General features: G+C 39.7%; 1 protein-coding gene and 1 long non-coding RNA gene across 3 annotated transcripts; one reads left to right on the top strand and one right to left on the bottom strand.

The window, feature by feature from the left end:
• Nucleotides 1–76: 76 nt before the first annotated feature.
• On the bottom strand, nt 77–15,804 carry LOC105475348 (peptidase, mitochondrial processing subunit beta). 2 transcript variants are annotated; one of them, XM_011730529.2, is made up of 13 exons: nt 15,656–15,804; nt 14,462–14,602; nt 13,641–13,727; nt 12,464–12,593; nt 8,722–8,920; nt 8,256–8,335; nt 4,690–4,802; nt 3,343–3,486; nt 1,981–2,141; nt 746–831; nt 577–665; nt 345–420; nt 77–267 (listed from the first exon to the last, which is right to left on the bottom strand). In XM_011730529.2, exons 1-13 carry the CDS (start codon nt 15,752–15,754, stop codon nt 203–205), a joined length of 1,470 nt encoding a protein of 489 aa, XP_011728831.1. In that variant the 5' UTR covers nt 15,755–15,804; the 3' UTR covers nt 77–202. The 2 variants fall into 2 exon arrangements, with proteins under 2 accessions (XP_011728831.1, XP_011728830.1); XM_011730528.3 differs by lacking the exon at nt 77–267 and having other exon boundaries at nt 268–420.
• Nucleotides 15,805–15,903: 99 nt separating this feature from the next.
• On the top strand, nt 15,904–17,603 carry LOC139362776 (uncharacterized). The gene is made up of 3 exons (XR_011622072.1): nt 15,904–16,217; nt 16,657–16,768; nt 17,420–17,603. It is a non-coding gene; the product is annotated as an uncharacterized lncRNA (long non-coding RNA).
• The last annotated feature ends 2,792 nt before the right edge of the window (nt 17,604–20,395 follow it).

Here is a 20,395-nt window from a genome sequence, read left to right on the forward strand (position 1 = left end):
GAACAAAGACTGACCATTAATACAAAACAACCTTCAGAGGGGTAGTCTTTTTATCCTTTGAAAGTATGATACAGTATTTCATTCAAATTTCCAGATGTATATACATGTTTTCATTCAAATGTATATACATGTTCATTTTTATTTTTTTCTAGATCTCAGTTTTATAAATACATGTGTTCAAATAACCTTGATAACGAGCATTTTAACCACGAAGCCAACACATGTTACTGCAAATCTGTTTAAAATCTGGTAGTTGCTCAGTGGGACCTAAGGATTAAAAAGAAGACAGTTAATTAAAAGTACTTGGCCAACTTTTCGCATAGAAGAAAAGAAGCCAGGCTTACCAACAGCAGCAATAGCTGGACTCCTATTATAAATATATTTGGTACATACTTCTCGAATTGTCTCAGCATTCACAGCCTGAAATATGGAAGATACTGTCATTCAGCTTTTTGTAGTAAAGACGTCTATACCTGGAACTTTTTAAAACTAAAGCAAGATGAAAGATAAATATTCTCAGCTTTTGTAACAAGGATCTTTTTACACATGACCCAGTAATAACTCAGGACTACTTACATCAATTCTTGCTTCAAGCTCAGGGATGGGAATCCTTCTATTATAGCATAACATTTGCCTACCAATATCTTCACAAATTGGAGTTGAACCTGTTTAAAGAGAAGGAAAAATTAAGTATTGGAATATAGATCAACCATATGAAAATAGAAGCTATGTCTTATATTTTTACCATCAAGCTGCAACAACATGTTTGTTTTCAGGAGATTTTTGGCTCGTGCGACTTCACTTTCGGTGACACTTGTACAGAGCCGCATCCTAAAAAACATTTGGAAAAACAGTATTATTAAGCAGTTGGAAAATGTTGTATTTCATGAGTTAATGACCCAAGAATGATGATGCCGTAGTCTACACCTAACATACAGGTGATTATGATTTAATTCTAACCTAAGCAAAAGCTAAAATGATTATTTTCCCCAGAATTAATTTCTCAAAAATGATAAACATGTCTAATTACTCATTAGCACACAAAGGTTTAATACAAATGGGCTGATGACATTTTCAGAAATGCTTTATAAGCATCTTGAGACTACATGAGTCCCCATCTCTTGGGGTCTGATATGCTATGGGTTAAGTCAGTGGGTCATTCATTGGTTTCTAAAAACAATGAAAATCTTAACTTAAACCTAATTTTTAACTTAATAATTACATCCTAGTTGACTAGATTTAGAAAGATGTAAGCCAATTTAAGAATAGTGGAGGAAAGGAACCAGAGCTAAATGTTTTCCAAGAAGCTGTGAGCCTTTCTGCCCATCTACTGACTCAATATACTTTGTTTTCTTTTAGCAGTGGCAACTTCAGATTTACTTTCCTTTCAACCAGATTACTTTCAAAGATATTTTCCAAACAACTTCTAGTTGGCTTTTAAACTTTTAGGATCATCTTTCTGAGTTAACCTGCTTCTGAAAGATTAAAACTTTCAGCCGGGTACGGTGGCTCACGCCTGTAATCCCAGCACTTTGGGAGGCTGAGGAGGGTGGATCACCTGAGGTCAGGAGTTCAGGACCAGCCTGGCCAACATGGTGAAACCCTGTCTCTACTAAAAATACAAGAAATTAGCCGGGCATGGTGGTACACCTGTAATCCCAGCTACTCAGGAGACTCAGGCGGGAGAATTGCTTGAACCTAGGAGGCAGAGGCTGCAGTGAGCTGAGATAGTGCAACTACACTACAGCCTGGCAACAGAGCAACACCCCATCTCAAAAAAAAAAAAAGTCCTATAGTATAAATCAGCTTCACATCTTGAGGCTTAGGAAAAAACATCAGAAACCTTTAAAAACATGGCAACTACTGTTTATCTAGGTCTCTTAATTAAAAGGTAAAATTACCATAAATCACCATGAAGTATACAGAAAAAACTAGTCTAAAACGAATTAAAGGCAAAATTTAAATTACTTAAATTCTCACCATTCTTTCTGAACAACATGTAGCATGTCTGCAACAGTGGCTGGTTCACAAACCATATACAGTCCCCATAATCCTGTATCTGTGTAGGAAGTGTTGAAAGACTGAAAGCTATGGCAAAGATTGCCATGACAAGTGAGCTGGGCCAGCTTGCTAGATAAATTCTGTAAGGAAAAAAAAAATTCCAAGAGAATTTTAAGTACACATGTCCAAAATACAGAAAGGAAAATGGAGTGTGTGGAAAACAGTGAATATCCTTAGAGGCAAATTTCCTAGTTTTATTCAACATCTCAGTAGTACAGTTAAAATTCAGTATGACTAACAATTGTGCTTATTAATCCAGTGCACCCCCTGGAGAAATTCATGTTATAAAAGCAATGAATCCTTATAATTAATGTAGTAGCTATACCTACTTCTAAAACTAGACTGCTATTATCAACCCAATTTTTAGGGCTCTTGGTTACATACACTTAGATTCAAAGTTATATTGCATACAAAGCTTAAGATATTTAGATGAAATGTATTTTGGAGAAATCTATGAGTAAAGACAAATCTATACACTGTGTTTTGCAATAATTCCAACTTACAAAAAAGTTGCAAAAACAGTACAGAGAATTCCCTTTATCCAAATTCCCTGTTATTTTACCATGTTTGCTTTATTCTCTTTATACAAGTTTTTTCAACTGTTTTGAGTTTTAGATGTGATGCTTCTTGCCCCAAGTACTTTAGTATGTACTTGTGAAAAACAAGGAAACTAATTTTCTTACATCACCTCGGTATAGCTCCTCAGTATCTGTGGAGAACTGGTTCCCAGATCCCTGTGGATACCAAAATCCACAGATGCTAGAGCCCTCATGTACTATGGTGTATATAGTATTTGCATATAAGCAGATTGTCCTATATACTTTAAATCATCTCTAAATACCCAATCCATGTAAATGCTATGTACATAGTTGTTATACTATATGGGAAGTGACCAAAAAAAAGTCCATACATGTTTAGTACAGATGAAACCATCCATTTGTTCCCCCAAATTTTCCACCTATGCTTGGTTGAATCCATGAATATGGAACCCACAGATATAGAAGGCCTACTGACCATTAAAATTAGGATATTAACATTGATATAGTACTTCTAGCTAATTTTTCTGTCCTTATTCAAATTTTGCCACTAACAAACTTTGTGGCAAAGAAAAAAAGAAAATGTTTTTTTCTGGCCCACATGCAAACCAGGATCAGTTTATATAATTCACAGTACAAGGCTCTATTTTGCCACTTCAAAAAAGGATTCTTACAAAGAACTTGTATTTAAGAAAACATGATAATCTTCCATCTGTTACGGAAAATTTCTTTTAAAATCACTTACCATTCCTCCTCCAAAAGAGCGATCCCAGTTGCCAATCAGCGTGTTTGCAACCATGAGACAGATTGTATCTGGATGTGCCCAACCAACAGCTTCAACAGCTATTGCAAGGTGCGCCAAAGGCATCTTGTCATCCCTCACACGAATCTAGTTCAGATAAAGCAGGAGGACCTCTAGTTAAGATTAACATTATATAACATGCTTATTAACAAGAAAAAATCACCAGTCCCATTAATTGCAAAGTTAAAATGCACACCAGGACTCTCTCTTGATTTTTTAACTATCAGGCCTCATTACATTGTATAGTTTAGCCTAGAAGAAATTTCATGGGTTAAGGAAAAATTACTTTTCCCAACGCATTTTACTACAGACGGCCACCACGTGGTTTACCAGGTCAAAAAGGGTTGCATCATTTCACTGGTAGAAATTAATCCTTTGTGTTTGTCAATCTGAATTTTTCTATTTTTTTGAGACTCTGTCGCCCAGGCTGGAGTGCAGTGGCGCCATCTCGGCTAACTGCAACTTCTGCCTCCCGAGTAGCTGGATTACAGGCATGCACCACCACCACACCCAGCTAATTGTTGTATTTTTAGTAGAGACGGAGTTTCACCATGTTAGTGAGGCTGGTCTCAAAATCCTAACCTCAAGTGACACACTTGCCTCAGCCCTCCAAGTGCTGGGATTACAGGCATGAGCCATCACGCCCAGCCTCAATCTGAACTTTGCTATCGAAATGTCATATTGACGTTACAGGTTTATTTCTGTACTACAGTTCCAGGCAGCTGCCAATATCAGGGCATTTTCCAGATACTACGTTGAGCATCATTCTTAACATGGCAAACTAAGCCCCTAAAGAGGCTTAAAGCTAGTTGATAACTAGTAGATTCCCTGCAAGTTCTGGCTCTAACAGTTACTACCCCCTCCCAAAACATACTGTGGGCAAAACTGAGCCAAGAGTAAACCTGAAGTGAAAGTCAAAATATGGGGTTTAAAAGATTACTTCCAGATATTACAATATATAAATTTGCACAGTGCCAAAGAAAAAGCACAAAAAGACCAAATTATAAACTGCTCTTAAAACTCTGCTTCCTTTCAGACTAGAATGGAGAAATTTAAAAACAAAACAAAAAAAGCCTTGCTTCCTTAGGAAAGAAAAACAGGTGGTTAAACAATACAGAAGAGGAAGGAATCTTAAGCAAATGAGTACATCCTCTTCCCTTTTTCTGTATTTCAGTGTAAGCCTTTTATTCCATTTTATTCCTACTGGAAATAGTACATTTTGTTTACTTATGTGTAAATACAACACAAGGAATCCAAAAGGCTAAATACTAGCTGGGAGGCTTGCCCTACCTCACTTCCTGTGAATGTGCAGGGAGGCAGAGCTGGTATTTCTCCTTTGTGTGCGCATAAAGAGTCACCAAAATGAAACTTTGCTAAGTCAAGCAGTTCATCATGGGAAACACCTAAATTAAAAGAAAATATTTTCACATGTATCCAGCAGCAATATAGTTTACAAAAATCCCTAGGTGATATAATGTGATGTACATTACACATGAAGTATCTACACTCACTAAAAGCCATTATTTAAGAGTAAGCTCACATAGCACACCTATTTCCTTGGCATTGCAAAGCTTGAGGTTGCACAGCTTTCTCATTTTGTAGAGCAAATGACAGTTTTCATCAACAGACCAATGGTTTCACAGCTAAGAATAAGACAACTTGAAAACTCCACTTTTTACAAAATCATGTTCTATTATAAAAATTTCTGGGATCCACACTAGCAAAAAAAAATGCCAATTTTCCAATTTGCAAAAAAAAAAAAAAATTTTTTTTAGTGGAAAATACAAATATGAGCTCTATCTAATTTTTAAAAAGCTGGAGCTGGGCATGGTGGCTCATGCCTATAATCCCAGTACTTTAGAAGGCTGAGGTGGGAGGATCATTTGAGTTCAGGAGTTCAAGACCAGCCTGGACATAGCAAGAACATAGTAAGACTCCTGTCTCAATAAAATAAATTTTAAAAGCCGGGTGCCGTGGCTCACACCTGTAATCCCAGCACTTTGGGAAGCCAAGGTGGGCAGGTCACTTGAGATCAGGAGTTCAACACCAGCCTGGCCAATATGGTAAAACCCTGTCTCTACTAAAAATATAAAAACTAGCTGGGCATGGTAGCAGGCACCTGTAATAATCCCAGCTATTCAGGAGGCTGAGGCAGGAGAATTGCTCGAACCCAGGAGACAGAGGTTGCAGTGAGCTGAGATCACACCACTGCACTCCAACTTGGGTGACAGAGCAAGACTCTGTGTCTAAAATAAATAAAATTAAATAAATAAAGCGGGATACACAGATATACTATATTCTCTGCGCTGTCCTATCAGAACTCAGGAACAGGGCCCGGCGCGGTGGCTCATGCCCATAATCCCAGCGCTTTGGGAAGCCGCGGCAGGCGGATCACCTAAGGTCGGAGATAGACCAGCCTGACCAACATGGAGAAACCCCATCTCTACTAAAACAAAATTAGTCGGGTGTAGTGATGCATGCCTGTAATCCCAGCTACTCGGGAGGCTAAAGCAGGAGAATCGCTTGAATCCGGAAGGCAGAGTTTGCAGTGAGCCAAGATGACGCCATTGCACTCCAGCCTGGCCAACAAGAGCGAAACTCCGTCTCAAAAAAAAAAAACTCAGGAACAAAATAGTGTCATCTAAATTATTTCTGAATACATTAATAGGTATCCAAATGCAAAAACTTAGGAATTTCTTAAGACTCTGTATCTCTTACTATCTGAACTTGAGACCCAAATTAAGATTCTTTAACTTAATGTATAATTAAAATGTTAAATTATAATTTTATAATAAATGAAGCTAGGATACAAAAAACTATTTGGCAAATAAAAGCTATACATCCTGAAGATTAACCTAGAAGAGCTAAATGGTAGCCAAGACATAATTCAGAGGTCAGCAGAAACTTAAAACTGGCCTATTTAATTGAATTTAAGATGCAATCATTTGTAAGGCACATCACTTATATAGTATTTAAAATGAATACTAATTAATCTATAAGCATTAAACTAAAGATATCTCAACTTTGTCAAAATGAACCCATAAACCAAAGTAAAACAAAAAACTCATTTTGTCCATATGCCACCAACAATGGCAGAGAGGTTCGAGAAAGCTTTGTTGTTGAGGACCCATCTAACAAGTATCTTGTCCCATTTCCAAGACAGTTTCAAACACTTAAGCCCAAGTCTGCAAGAGCCAATTTAGAAACAGTGTTACTCAAGAGAATTTCAGAGTGCACTTCCTGCCATGTACAATGAAAGTAACATGATTTTTAGCTAGGCACTACAATGAATAACATGCTTGATATTTAATGTTTTCATCATCTTCATTACCCCCCAGGTAATTAGCTCAGAAATCAATCAAGAGCAACTAGAATTTTTAAATTACAATTTCTAAAAAGAGAAAAACTTACAACATGAAACAACACTTCACTTTGCTCTAATATTAAAAAATACAAAGAAATGAAAACTGGGCCGGGCGCGGTGGCTCAAGCCTGTAATCCCAGCACTTTGGGAGGCCGAGACGGGCGGATCACGAGGTCAGGAGATCGAGACCATCCTGGCTAACACGGTGAAACCCCGTCTCTACTAAAAAATACAGAAAAACTAGCCGGGCGCGGTGGCGGGCGCCTGTAGTCCCAACTACTCGGGAGGCTGAGGCAGGAGAATGGCGTGAACCCGGGAGGCGGAGCTTGCAGTGAGCTGAGATCTGGCCACTGCACTCCAGCCTGGGGGACAGAGCGAGACTCCGTCTCCAAAAAAAAAAGAAATGAAAACTGGAGACCAGGTGCAGTGGCTCACGCCTGTAATCCCCAAGCTTTGGGAGGCCAAGGTGGAAGGATCACTTGAGCTCAAGAGTTCGAAACCAGCCTGGGCAACATAGTTAAGAATCCATCTCTACTTCTATAAATATATTTTTAAAAGAAAAAAAACTGGAAACCAATTAAAATGTACTGTTGCCTAGATTCAGACTGCCAGGAAATCTGGCAATATCTGCTGTGAATTTTTTTTTTTTTCATTCATTGGCTTCAAACATGACCTCAAGGAAACCTTCTAAAGTCACCTGCATGTTTGGATTCCCATTCAGCATTCTCATGGCTCCCTATGTGCTTCTCCTTCCCAAAAATTAGATCTATTAAATGAATAATTGAACAAATCAAAGAATTAACATACCCATTCCATGCTTGAACAAGGACGAAGTTGGTTCTCAAGAAATAATTTAAAATCTCAAGAAATTCTCAAAGTACAGAATGCTATATTCCGACTCTCTCCCAGTTCACTCCTTTGCCCTTTTCTTGCACATTCTACTATGTACACTTATGTATTAAACAGTTCATTAAGTCTTTCTAGAAATAAAACCTACTTTTTTTTTTTTTTTTTTTTTGAGACAGTCTTACTCTGTCACCCAGGCTGGAGTGCAGTGGTGCGACCTTGGCTCACTGTAACCTCTGCCTCCCGGGTTCAAGTGATTCTCCTACCTCAGCCTCCTGAGTAGCTGGGACTACAGGTACCCGCCACCATGCCCGGCTAATTTTTCTATTTTTAGTATAGACAGGGTTTCACCATATTAGTCAGGCTGGTCTTGAACTCCTGACCTCGTGATCCGCCCGCCTCGGCCTCCCAAAGTGCTGGGGTTACAGGAGTGAGCCACCACGCCCAGCCTAAATGAAACCTACTTTAAAAAAAATAGAGAGAAAGTCTGGTTCCAGTGCTCCACATTCCCCTTACACAGTATCAAATACAGTTACTTGCTATGTAAATGAAAATTCTTAGGCTATCTCCCAACAGGATCAAACTAATAAGCACACCACTCCAACAACTGTGTTTAAAACATTTGTAGAAATTTAAATTGACTAACCTCCAGCAGCAGCAAGCACTATTCTTGGTCCCTTATAATGTGTGGTTATATAATCCACTAAGTCCTTACGACTTATAGATCTGTAAATGAAGTAAAACCATTTTTAAAGGAAACCAAAAAAAAAAAAAAAAAACAGATCTTCACATAATATACCTGAAATCAAATTGGACCATAACTGTATCCTAAAATGCAGGCAGAAATAGGATATAGACAACACATCAAAGAACTTCGACTTTTTTACATCAAGGAAAAAAGATTTGACACCATTACTGGTTTACTCCGAAGTACCTATGAACTCACATGCTTGGGAGCTAGGTGGGACCAAAATGTAGCTAACTACAATTTCACTTAGATTACCAGGAGGAAAATGACTTTTTGAAACATACTTTTTGAAAGTTTGTAAATGTTAATTTTCAAAATTCATAAATTCCCTTACCCACCAAGAAATTCTGAGAGTTATACCTACTTGATATTTTCTGTTGGTCCCAAAATTGTCCGTCCAAGTGCAGTATTTTGATAAGCTGTGGCATGAAGATAATCAAAAACAACTTCTTGTAAATTGGTTTCAACTTCTTGCATCTCTCTAAGGATTACTCCACGCTCACGTTCAATCTCTGCTTCTCCCAATGTGCTGTTTTGTATTATATCAGCAAGAATTTCTACAGCTAATTGAAAATAAAATACAAGAAAAAGCACCAGCAATCTTAACTTTCACTATTAAAATCTATTAAACCAAAATCAGAAATCATGACACTGACCCATCACTCAATACTAAATGATTAGCCTGGGAGAAAAACATCAGAAATACTTAACAGGACAAAATTAAAATTTCACATATAAACCCCTATAGTACAAAAGATTTTCCTTGGGGAAAAACTATAAATTTGCCATCACCTTGGAATGACCTACTTCAAAAATGCTATGGAAATTTGCATATTAATATAGACTGTTCTATATGAAAATTACAAAGTTATATATATTAGTCTGAAAATACCTAGCTAGGAATATACTGAGGGTTCAAACCACCCAAGTATTTACTGTGCAAGTTCCCACAGCAATGAGAGTGCTATGTTAAGAAGCAAAGAACTGACCAGGCACGGTGGCTAACGCCTATATAATCCCAGCACTTTGGGAGGCTAAGATGGGCTTCAGCCCAGGAGTTCGAGACGAACCTGGGCAACATGCCAAAATCCTGTCTCTACAAAAAATACAAAAATTAGCTGGGCGTGGTGGCATGTGCCTGTAGTCCCTGCTACCCAGAAGGCTGAGATGGGAGGATGGCTTGAGCTCGGGAGGCAAAGGGTGCAGTGAGCTGCGATTGCGCCACTGCACTCCCGCCTGGGCAACAGAGAAAAGAATCCTTATAATCTAAAATATGCCCCAAATGAATCACAGAATTGTGTGTTCTCAAACCCGAACTTGCAAAAAGCGAAAAGTGAAGTGGAATATGTCATATTAGGCCATTAAGCAATTTTATCAGAAAAAGTGCATACCTCTCCAGAAAAAAACTGTACTTCATTCTTGAAGTATTAGTACATAGTTGCAATCATAAATCTAAATTTCATTAATACTATTAATGTTATTAAATAAACTTACAATCTTAAGTTTCTTTTTTTCCCCTAAGAGACAAGGTCTCATTATGCTGCTCAGACTGGACTCAAATTCCTGAGCTCAAACAATCCTCCTGCCTCAGCTTCCTCCAAGTAGCCAGGACTAAAGGCATGCACTACCGTGTCTGATTTAGGTTTCATTTCTTACTCTACTATAAACTTTTGTTCCTTGTTTTAATTCAGTTCACTTTAAGGGGCACTGTCTCAGAAGTGATTATGTCCAAATACTAAGAACATGACAAAACAGACTATTATAGCAAGCTGTGGCTGAGATCATGACCAAAAGGAAAAAATTATGTGTAAAACCAAATAAAACCCATCTGTCCAGATGAGAGAACCAGAGTCTAGTAAAATGGGTAAGAAAGAGCCCACAGACAAATGGAAGGACAAGAATTCTGTGAGAAAATCCTCCGTTATGTGGGATGGGTGGTCTACACTGGTAGTTTCCAAAGGCGGGGAGGGGGGCTCCTATTTCCCAGTCTGTTTTAATCTGAATCTTTTTTTTTAAATGTATAGATACGTTAGTATAATAGCACATGTATTTAACTTACAAGTATACATACATCAAGGATATATGATCAACTTTCTTAACAATAAGTGATCATCATGCACACGTATGTTTATTGCGGCACTATTCACAATAGCAAAGACTTGGAACCAACCCAAATGTCCATCAATGATAGACTGGATTAAGAAAATGTGGCACATATACACCATGGAATACTATGCAGCCATAAAAAAGGATGAGTTCATGTCATTTGTAGGGACATGGATGAAGCTGGAAACCATCATTCTGAGCAAACTATTGCAAGGACAGAAAACCAAACACCCCATGTTCTCACTCATAGGTGGGAACTGAACAATGAGACCACTTGGATACAGGGTGGGAACATCACACACCAGGGCCTGTCGTGGGATGGTGGGAGCGGGGAGGGATAGCATTAGGAGATATATCTAATGTAAATGATGAGTTAACGGGTACAGCACACCAACATGGCACATGTATACATATGTAACAAACTTGCACATGTGCACATGTACCCTAGAACTTAAAGTATAATAATAATTTAAAAAAATAAGTGATCATAAAAACCTGGAGACCATTATCTAAATGTCTAATTATTACCTCATATACCAGGCTTCACCCAGGGTGAAGGGTGAAAAACCCCAAGTAAATCCCCAAAGTTGGAGCTGCTTTACCCAGGGTGAGGGCATAAAAACCCCAAGTAAATCCCCAAAGTGGGAGCTGCTTCAGAGAGCACTTCCATTTTGTATTCCTCAGGGAGAGCCCCTCTGCTTCTCCACTCCCACTAGCAGAGGCTCTACCCTTCCCAGCTAGATGCCAAGAAAAGGGAAAAAAGTCTTTTAACTTCACCCTTACTTTTTCTGTTTCTCCTTTTTGCCTTCCCTGTTCTGTGTAAATAAAGGAAGGAACTAGGCTGGAATGAACAACTCTTTAAAGAAGCTTGGCCTAGCCCTATGTTCTTGGTCCCTAATTAGTCCTGGGACAAAAATTGTCTCATTGGTTTTGTTATTCAAACACACCCTCCATAGTTGCTGTCATTTTTGTTTTAATGCAAAAGTTAGGATATCATATTAAGTATTTTAGTTATTTACAGGTGATAGGTTTCTTATTTTATTGTTTTGACAAAGCAAATGAATCTGGTAAGAAGACATGTACTTGAGTCCACAGTAAGCCACCTGATAGCTATGCAATCTTGGGCAAGTCAGAGTCTGGGTTTCGGTTTCCACAACTGCAAGGTAGAAACACCTATGCAGATCAAATGGATAATATATACACAAAAGTACTTGTGTAAAGTGCCATTTAAACATTATTAATGGCAGCCTATTAGGAATCCAAAACTGCAAAGTAGTAACTACAACTACAGAAGGACCTTAAAGGTTAATAATTTCACTAACGGCCGTGCACAGTGGCTCACACCTATAATCCCAGCACTTTGGGAGGCCGAGGCGCTGGGTCACTTGAGGTCAGGACTTTAAGACCAGCCTGGCCAACATGGCAAAACCCATCTCTACTGAAAATACAAAAACTAGCCGGCCATGGTGGCAGGAGCCTATAATCCCAGCTACTCAGGAGGCTGAGGCAGGAGAATCACTTGAACCCAGAACCCAGGAGGCAGAGGTTGCAGTGAGCCCAGATCACACCACTGCACTCCAGCATGGGTGACAGAGCGAGACTCTCTCTCTAAAAACAAAAATAATAATTTTACCAATTAGCTCTAAAACTGCTAAATTTTGTTGTTATTTCTTCCACTAGGAAAATGTTTTGTGTAATAACTTTTAAAAGAGTCAAAACAGTCTACAAATATGGTAACAAACTGCTGTCCTCTCAAAATATTTTATTTCCACCAAATAATCTATTTTATTGCTACATATTAATAAAAACAATCATCCATAATCTTACTATCTGTCATATTTAGAAAAAAAATAAGATCAGCTGTACCCTCACCCAGAATTCAGTTTCGTTTTTTCACATTTCTGGGACTTACTCTTTTACAACAGACATAATAAAAAGTACTCAATAATTTCTGATTCTCATGAAAATTATATTATCTGCTGTATAAATAATAACAATACCTCTTGGCAAGTCTTTAGAGAAAGCTTTGGCATAGTATACAGTCTGCTCTCTGGAGGTATAGGCATTGAGATGAGCACCCATATTTTCAATCTCAAGTTCCAGATCTAACTGGGATCTCTTTTTGGTGCCCTTGAAATAAAAGAGGAAAAATAAATTATGCAACCTCCCTTTATCCTTCATCTATTCTAAACACTTCAGATAATAAATACGAAGGACAATAAGTTAGTTTCGGCCAGGCGCGGTGGCTCAAGCCTGTAATCCCAGCACTTTGGGAGGCCGAGACGGGCGGATCACGAAGTCAGGAGATCGAGACCATCCTGGCTAACACAGTGAAACCCCGTCTCTACTAAAAATACAAAAACTTAGCCGGGCAAGGTGGCAGGCGCCTGTAGTCCCAGCTACTCGGGAGGCTGAGGCAGGAGAATGGCGTGAACCCGGGAGGCGGAGCTTGCAGTGAGCTGAGATCCGGCCACTGCACTCCAGCCTGGGTGACAGAGCGAGACTCCGTCTCAAAAAAAAAAAAAAAAAAAAAAAGTTTCATGCAGAGTCAAATTTGGTTTCTAAAGTACATCAGGTAAGGTACGATGGCTCACACCTGTCACCCCAGCACTTTGGGAAGCTGAGGCAGGCTGACTGAGCCCAGGAGATTGAGACCAACCTGGCCAAAACATGGCGAAACTCCATCTCTACCAAAAAATAAAATAAAATAAAATACATATATATACACACACACACACACACACACACACACACACATATATAAATAAATTATCCGGGTGTGGTGGCATGCACCTACAGTCCCAGCTACTCCAGAAGTAGATGTGGGAGGATGACTTGAGCCTAGGAGGTGGAGGGTGCAGTAAGCAGGTTGTGTCACTGCACTCCAACCTAGGCAACAGAGCCAGATCCTATCTCAAAATAAATTAAATTAAAAAAAAATAAGGTACATCAGGCTTCAGAAATGGTATACATTCAGATGACTCCTGCATCCCAAGAGAAAGTTTTCATTTCAACTTTACAAAGCAATCATCAGTACTTATTTTAGATACTGTCCTGGAAAAAAAAAACATAAAACATGTTATACTACTGAAAGAGCTCTCCCTGCCTCTAAAGAATGAGACTTAGTGCTTACTATCTCTTAAAGAGAGTGCATTTTTGTAAAGTTTTATAACTTGCCTTGAAAGCCATATGCTCCAGAAAGTGTGCTGTTCCATTATTCTTCTCATTTTCATATCTACTTCCAGCATCAATCCAGAGTCCAACCTTAATGCAATCAATGAACAATTAAATAAATCCATTTTATTTATTTGAGGTTGCAGGCAACAGTCTCCTTCCTTTTTCTGACAAGTGCTTTCTGGTCTTAACACTAAGATTTTCTTGATCTGAGTGAATTAACAGTTCATTCCTATGAACCATGAGATTTAAAAATTTTGATCAGGATACTGCTGGGTGCTACAAGTATCTACCTGCCACCTTCACTGAGGATTCTTTGCCCAACTCATTAACCCAGCCAATTAATAACCGTAGTATCAAGAACATTAGAAACTGTCAGAAAACTTTGGTTGAAATCCTGGCTCTGTCACGTATTAGCTAAGCGACCTGAACAAAACCATTTAACTTCTCTCACTTCCTTAACTATAAAACAGGTGTGAGGACGCCCACTACAAAGAATTGCTTTTTAGCAAATAAGACATCAGTAAAAACACCTGGCAGAGTAGCCCTGCAAATATACCTCTTTCATTATTATCAATACTACTAACAATAAATAATCCATAATAAGCTACAAGAACAAGATGCAGACAAGGCAACAGGATCCATATGCACCCTGTAACTAAGTATCACTGGAACAAAAGGTTCACAACTCATGGAAATCTGTCAAGGCAAAATAACTGCCACCCTTTTTGAACCACCAGCCAACAAAGAAACTAAAGACTAAAATCAACAATTTGCTACACTAAATGAAGGGTCACTTAGAGAAGGTTGCCTGAGTCACTTACTGTGCATGTTGAGAGCCCAGAGTCTTCCGAAGCCACTCTGAGTCCGCTTTCTAAACATGTTACTCTTGTTTCAGGAACATTCAGAACAACTTGGGTAGCAGCCTGTGTACTTCGTAATCTGTTCTCTCCAAAATATAATGACTGGTTGAGGGTAGGAAGTGGAAGAGACAAAGCAAAACACATTATCAATCCGATATTAAATGTTGACTTTAAAACCAAATCTATGTTAAACAGGCTCTCTCTATAAAAGAATCTTTCTTCTTGAATTTTGGTTCCACTGGGATCTCTGCCTGGCCTAGAAACGTGTCACCAGCCACTGTCCTAGAGCCAGCAACGTGATTATAAACATGCCCTTTCCTCAGGGAAGATGAGCAGTTATTATCATTACCCAGAGAGAAACTGACTTTATTTCACTACCTCTCCTAGAAATGTTTTATATTCATTATGCAGAAAACAAGCAGGGAAAAAAAAAAAGGAGAGAAAAGATGTAAAACTACCTACACACAAGACAGAACTGACACTCGGGTTTTCATTGTTCAAGAAAAGCAACAGGGTTTGGAAATGGTTTTTTTTTTTTTAAAAAAAAAAAAAAAAAAGAGGATAGGAAGATGGGCCGGATGTTCAAAATGCACCTGACTGGCTTGTCGGCCAGGAACTATTCGTCTTCCAGCAGTTTTTATTTGCCCTTATACAAAAGTCTCACATCTCTTTGCTGAAAGTCAGAGGCTCGCTCATGAGAAAAATGCAAATACATACAAAATTTTACTTCAGCGATGTCCAGGTTAGCGGGAAACCCAGCTGAGGACGAAGTTCAGTCATAGGCTAAAACAGAACTCTGGAGCGGTAACCATATTTCACTTTTTAGTTTTCCCCAATTTGCCAGCACTACGTTTTTAGTGGTCAAACATGCACTCCTCAGTAGCTGGCGGGAGGAGCCGAAAACCAGGGTCATCCCACACGTCACTAGCAGGTCTCCTGGCGGGTAGCCACAAGCCAGCCACCCCGGCCAGTTCAGCAGCCCCAGGCCGCCTGGCGCCCAGCGGGTCCAGGTCGAGGAGGCCCTCCCCGACCCCGCTGTTCGGATCTGTAGCGCCGACTCTCAGGTGCGCTGCGCCGGGTGCCGCGAGAGAGGCCAGAGCCGGCCCGACTGGGTCTGGCCCCAGGCAGCGCCCAGACAAGCAGAGGGAAGCTCACCCGTCCCGCAGCGCCGCGGATCAGGAGACTCTCGCTGAAACCCCAGAGCCGCCGCCGCGCCGCGGGTAACAACATAACTCGAGCCGCCGCAGCCGCCATTTCTGCTGGAAAGAAGGCGGAGGATGGAGGATGTGCTTCCGGGGTCGCGACCTGAGGTCCCAGAGCAGGAAGGCGGCCTCCACCTTGTGGCCGTGATGGGAATGACACTCCTCGAAGCTGTCGTGAAAGGAATGAGGGCCCGACCATGATGCTGAGCGGTCTTTACCAAATGAATTGGGGAGTCTGTAGAAGCCCCTGTATCATCAGTTATTTTGTTGATGGCCTACTAACTGAAGGCACAAATGCGGTGGAGTGAAAGATAATCTGATGTAATATATCTCACTGGTGGATGGAATTGATTGAAAACAGTGGAATAATATCCACAAGTCACTGCCTTTAAAGGAAAAGTCTACTGGGAAAGACAGATGCGGTGAGGGGAGGAAAAGATGTATCCATGTTGACCCCTATTCACTCTTCGAACCTCTACAGTATGGCTCATCCCATTCCATAGAAATTACCCTTGGTAAGGTCACTAACTGCTAAAAGTTGGACACTTTACAGACTTATGTTACAGTCCTGTTGGAGGATTTTACATCGTTGGCTTCTTTGAAATTCTCTTTTCTCAATATATTCTAGAGCTCCACCTCCTCGTAGTTCCCTCTGCACCTTCTTGGACTCCTCCTTATTCATATATATATATATATATATATATATATTTTTTTTTTTTTTTTTTTTTTTTTTTTTGAGAGGGAGTTTCACTCTTGATGCCCAGGCTGGAGTGCAATGGTGCAATCTCGGCTCACTGCAACCTGTGCCTCCCGGGTTCAAGCAATTCTCCTGCCCCAGCCTCCCAAGTAGCTGGGATTACAGGCATGTGCCACCATGCCTGGCTAATTTTGTATTTTTAGTAGAGATGGGGTTTCACCATATTCGTCAGGTTGGTTTCGAACTCCCAACCTCAGGTGATCTGCCCACCTCAGCCTCCTGAAGTGCTAGGATTACAGGCGTGAGCCACTGCTTCCAGCCCACAGATCTCTCAAGGAACTAAAAATTACAAATGTTTTTCTAACTCAGGTAGGTGCTGTTGTGCTCATTTTGCAATTAAGACACTGAAGTCAAATAAATAACTTGCCCCAGGTTACCCTGCTAGTAATAGGTAAACTCCAAAGACTGTGCTGTGAAACACTACATTTTGCCCTAAAAGTTGGCGTTTGCCAGGACTCGAGTCCTCTTCTACTGAACAGTCTCCCTCTGGGCTTTTCCCTCCACTTCAGGACCTGTCTGCCCAACCCAGGCCTTTCTCTTGAGCTCCAGGCCCACTTAACCATCAACTACTAGGAAACTACACTTGAATATCCCATTGGAACCTCAATATTAACTTGTCCAAAAGGGAATTCACTGTGGCCCCTGAATCTCTTCCCATATTTGCAATGCTAAACAGCCAATCATACCTCCATTCACCCAAAAATCCAAACCACCCGGAAGCACCTCTTTTTTTCCATCTTCCACGTTCAACTGATACACCCCTTTCCTGCCCCTTCAATCTACTCCGGGTCCATTGTCAGTTTTTTCACATTACTACCTATGGGATCTTTTAGAAATGCAACTATTACAGCAGTCCCATTGTGAAGAATCCACCAGGGGGCCCTTGGTCACAATAAAGTAAAGGGTCTTTAGCATGGCAGGTGGGGCCCTTCATGATCTGACTCCCATTTATCTTTTCAGACTCATCTCCCTCCACCTACCCGGCTGCTATGATTCACAGTTTCAGCCCACGAGACTCATGATGTAATGTAATAAAGGACGACCAAGGTTATTCCCTCATGTTTCTAAAACAAACGTGTGTTAACTGTAAATAAATACAAACATGCATACATATATACAAAAACATTTAGGTATAATCACAAGAAACACCTAGGAAGTTTTAGCAAGAACTTGTATTCAATTCTAATATACATTGTATTAATTTATTAGTCATTATTTATAGTCAATATCTTAGAACATAAAGCCTACGGAAATTAAGTGCACCAGAGTAGAGCCAGAAATCAAAGTACTCTGACTACTGACAAAATAGCCCTACACCCACAACAGTGTCCATTTCTTTTTTTTTTTTTTTGAGACGGAGTTTCACTCTTGTTGCCCAAGCTGGAGTGAAATGGTGCAATCTCAGCTCACTGCAACCTGTGCCTCCAGGGTTCTAGCAATTACCCTGCCTCAGCCACCTGAGTAGCTGGCATTACAGGCGCCCACCACCACACCCAGCTAATTTTTGTATTTTTAGTAGAGACGGGGTTTCACCAAGTTGACCAGGCTGGTCTTGAACTCCTGACCTCAAGTGATCCGCCCACCTCAGCCTCCCAAAGTGCTGGGATTACAGGCGTGAGCCACTGTGCCTGGCCTATTTTAAATAATTTCTTAACTGACTGGATTTTATTGGCAAAGAGCCGTTGTTATTTTGTTGTTTGGAAATTTTCATCACAGATGTCATATTCCTTTAATTCTTTCATGTTTGAGGATGTCTGCTTTTATCTTTATACTTGAATAACATTTTTGTCTGGACTTAATATTGCTGGGTCACAGTTTCATTTTCTCAGAATTGTATAAACATTACTCCATTATGTTCTTGAATTAAATGTTTTAGAGAAGTCTGAGGCTAGCCAGATTTTTTTCTTTTTTTACCACCCTTAAATGTGACCTGTTTCATCTGCCTAAAAACCTAAAAAATTATTTTATTCTTGAAGTTCAATAACAACTAGGCTATATCTTAATGTTGAGTAATTTTTGTGTCATGATTTTTATCACAATTTTCAAAAACATAGTATGTTTTCATTCTGCATGTTCACTTCTTCCTTCATTTTAGAGAAAGTCTCTTTGAATACATCTTCTGGCATTCCATTCAGTATGTTCTCTTTTCAAGGACTGCAGCTCTTCTTATGCTGAATGACTTTATCTGTCCTTCATATTTATTAGCATCTCTCTAACTGCTTAAGGCTTTGTCATTTTCCTCTACTTTTTTTGTGATTATCTCAAGACAGAAGTAGGCCTACACAAACATGCCCTACTAATTTTTGGCAAAGGTGCAGAAGCAATTCAATAGATTGCTTTGAAAGAATAGCCTTTCAACAAATGCTGCTAGAACACTTAGATGTTCATATCCACCGCTCCCCGCTCCCCAGTGAACCTGAACCTCACACTTTATATAAAAATTAACTCAAAATGAATCATGGATGCAAATATGTGACATAAAACTGTAATACTTTTAGAAAAACACATAGGATAAAATATTTGTGATATCGGGATAGACAAGGAGTTTTTAGACCTGATATCAAAAATATAATCCTTAAAACAAGATTAAGGCCAGGCGCAGTGGCTTACACCTGTAATCCCAGCACTTTGGGAGGCCAAGGTGGGCAGATCACCTGAGGTCAAGAGATCGAGACCATCCTGGCCAACATGGTGAAACCCTGTCTCTACTAAAAATACAAAAATTAGCTGGGCATGGTGGCACATGCCTGTAGTCCCAGCTACTCGAGAGGCTGAGGCAAAAGAATCGCTTGAACCTGGGAGGCGGAGGTTGCAGTGAGCCAAGATCATGCCACTGCACTCCAACCTGGTAACAGAGCAAGACTCCATCTCAAAAAAACCAGATTAAAAGCTTTCGCTCTAAAAAAGATGCTGTTAAGAGGATGAAAAGACAAACTACAGACTGGGAGAAAATATTTGCAAACCACATATTCAACAAAGGACCTGTGTCTAAATTATGCCAAAAAAAACCTCTCAAAAACAGTGAAAAAAAAATGGGCAAAAGACATGAACAGACATTTCACTGGAGAAGAAATACAGATGGCAGATAAGCACATGAAAAGATGTCCAATATCATCAATCATTACAAAATGCAAATTTAAATGATGAGATATCACTACACACATAGCAGAATGGCTCAAGTGAAAAACAGCAATAACACCACATGCTGGCAAGGATGTAGAAAAACAAGATCACTCATACATTACTAGTGGGAATATAAAATTCTAGAGTAGTACAGCCACTTACTATACAACCCAGTAATTGAACTCCTGGCCATTTATCCCAGACAGATGAAAACTGAAGTTCACACAAAAACATCTACATGTATATTCATAACAGCTTTACTTGTGATAGCCAAAAATTGGAAATAATGCAAATATCCTTCAACAGGTGAATGGTTAAACAAACTGTGGTACATTCTTACCATGGAATACTACTCAGCTCTCAAAAGGAATGAACTACTGATAAATGTGACAACTTGAATGGGCCTTAAGGGAATTATGACAATACCAAAAGGTTATATACTATATGATTCCATTTCTATAACATTCCTGAAATGACAGAATTATAGAGATGGAGAATAGACTAGTGATCCCCAAGGGTTGGACTGGGGAGGGGAGAAGGGCAGGGACAAGAGGGAGATGAGTATGGCTATGAAAGGGTGGCATAAGAGGTTCTTGAAGCGATGAGAGCATTCTCTATCTCAACTGTGCTTCTGGTTACACGAATGTACACATGATAAAATTGCATAGCGTTAAATACACACAAATGAACGCACATAAAACTGGTAAAATATGAATAACTTCAGTGTGTTGTATCAACATCAGTTTCCTGGTTGTAATATTGTTTCTATTCATGCAAGATGTTATCACTGGGGCAAACTGGATGAAAAGCATA

The sequence above is a fragment of the Macaca nemestrina genome, chromosome 4, assembly GCF_043159975.1.
Source record: "Macaca nemestrina isolate mMacNem1 chromosome 4, mMacNem.hap1, whole genome shotgun sequence".
Taxonomy (NCBI): domain Eukaryota; kingdom Metazoa; phylum Chordata; class Mammalia; order Primates; family Cercopithecidae; genus Macaca; species Macaca nemestrina.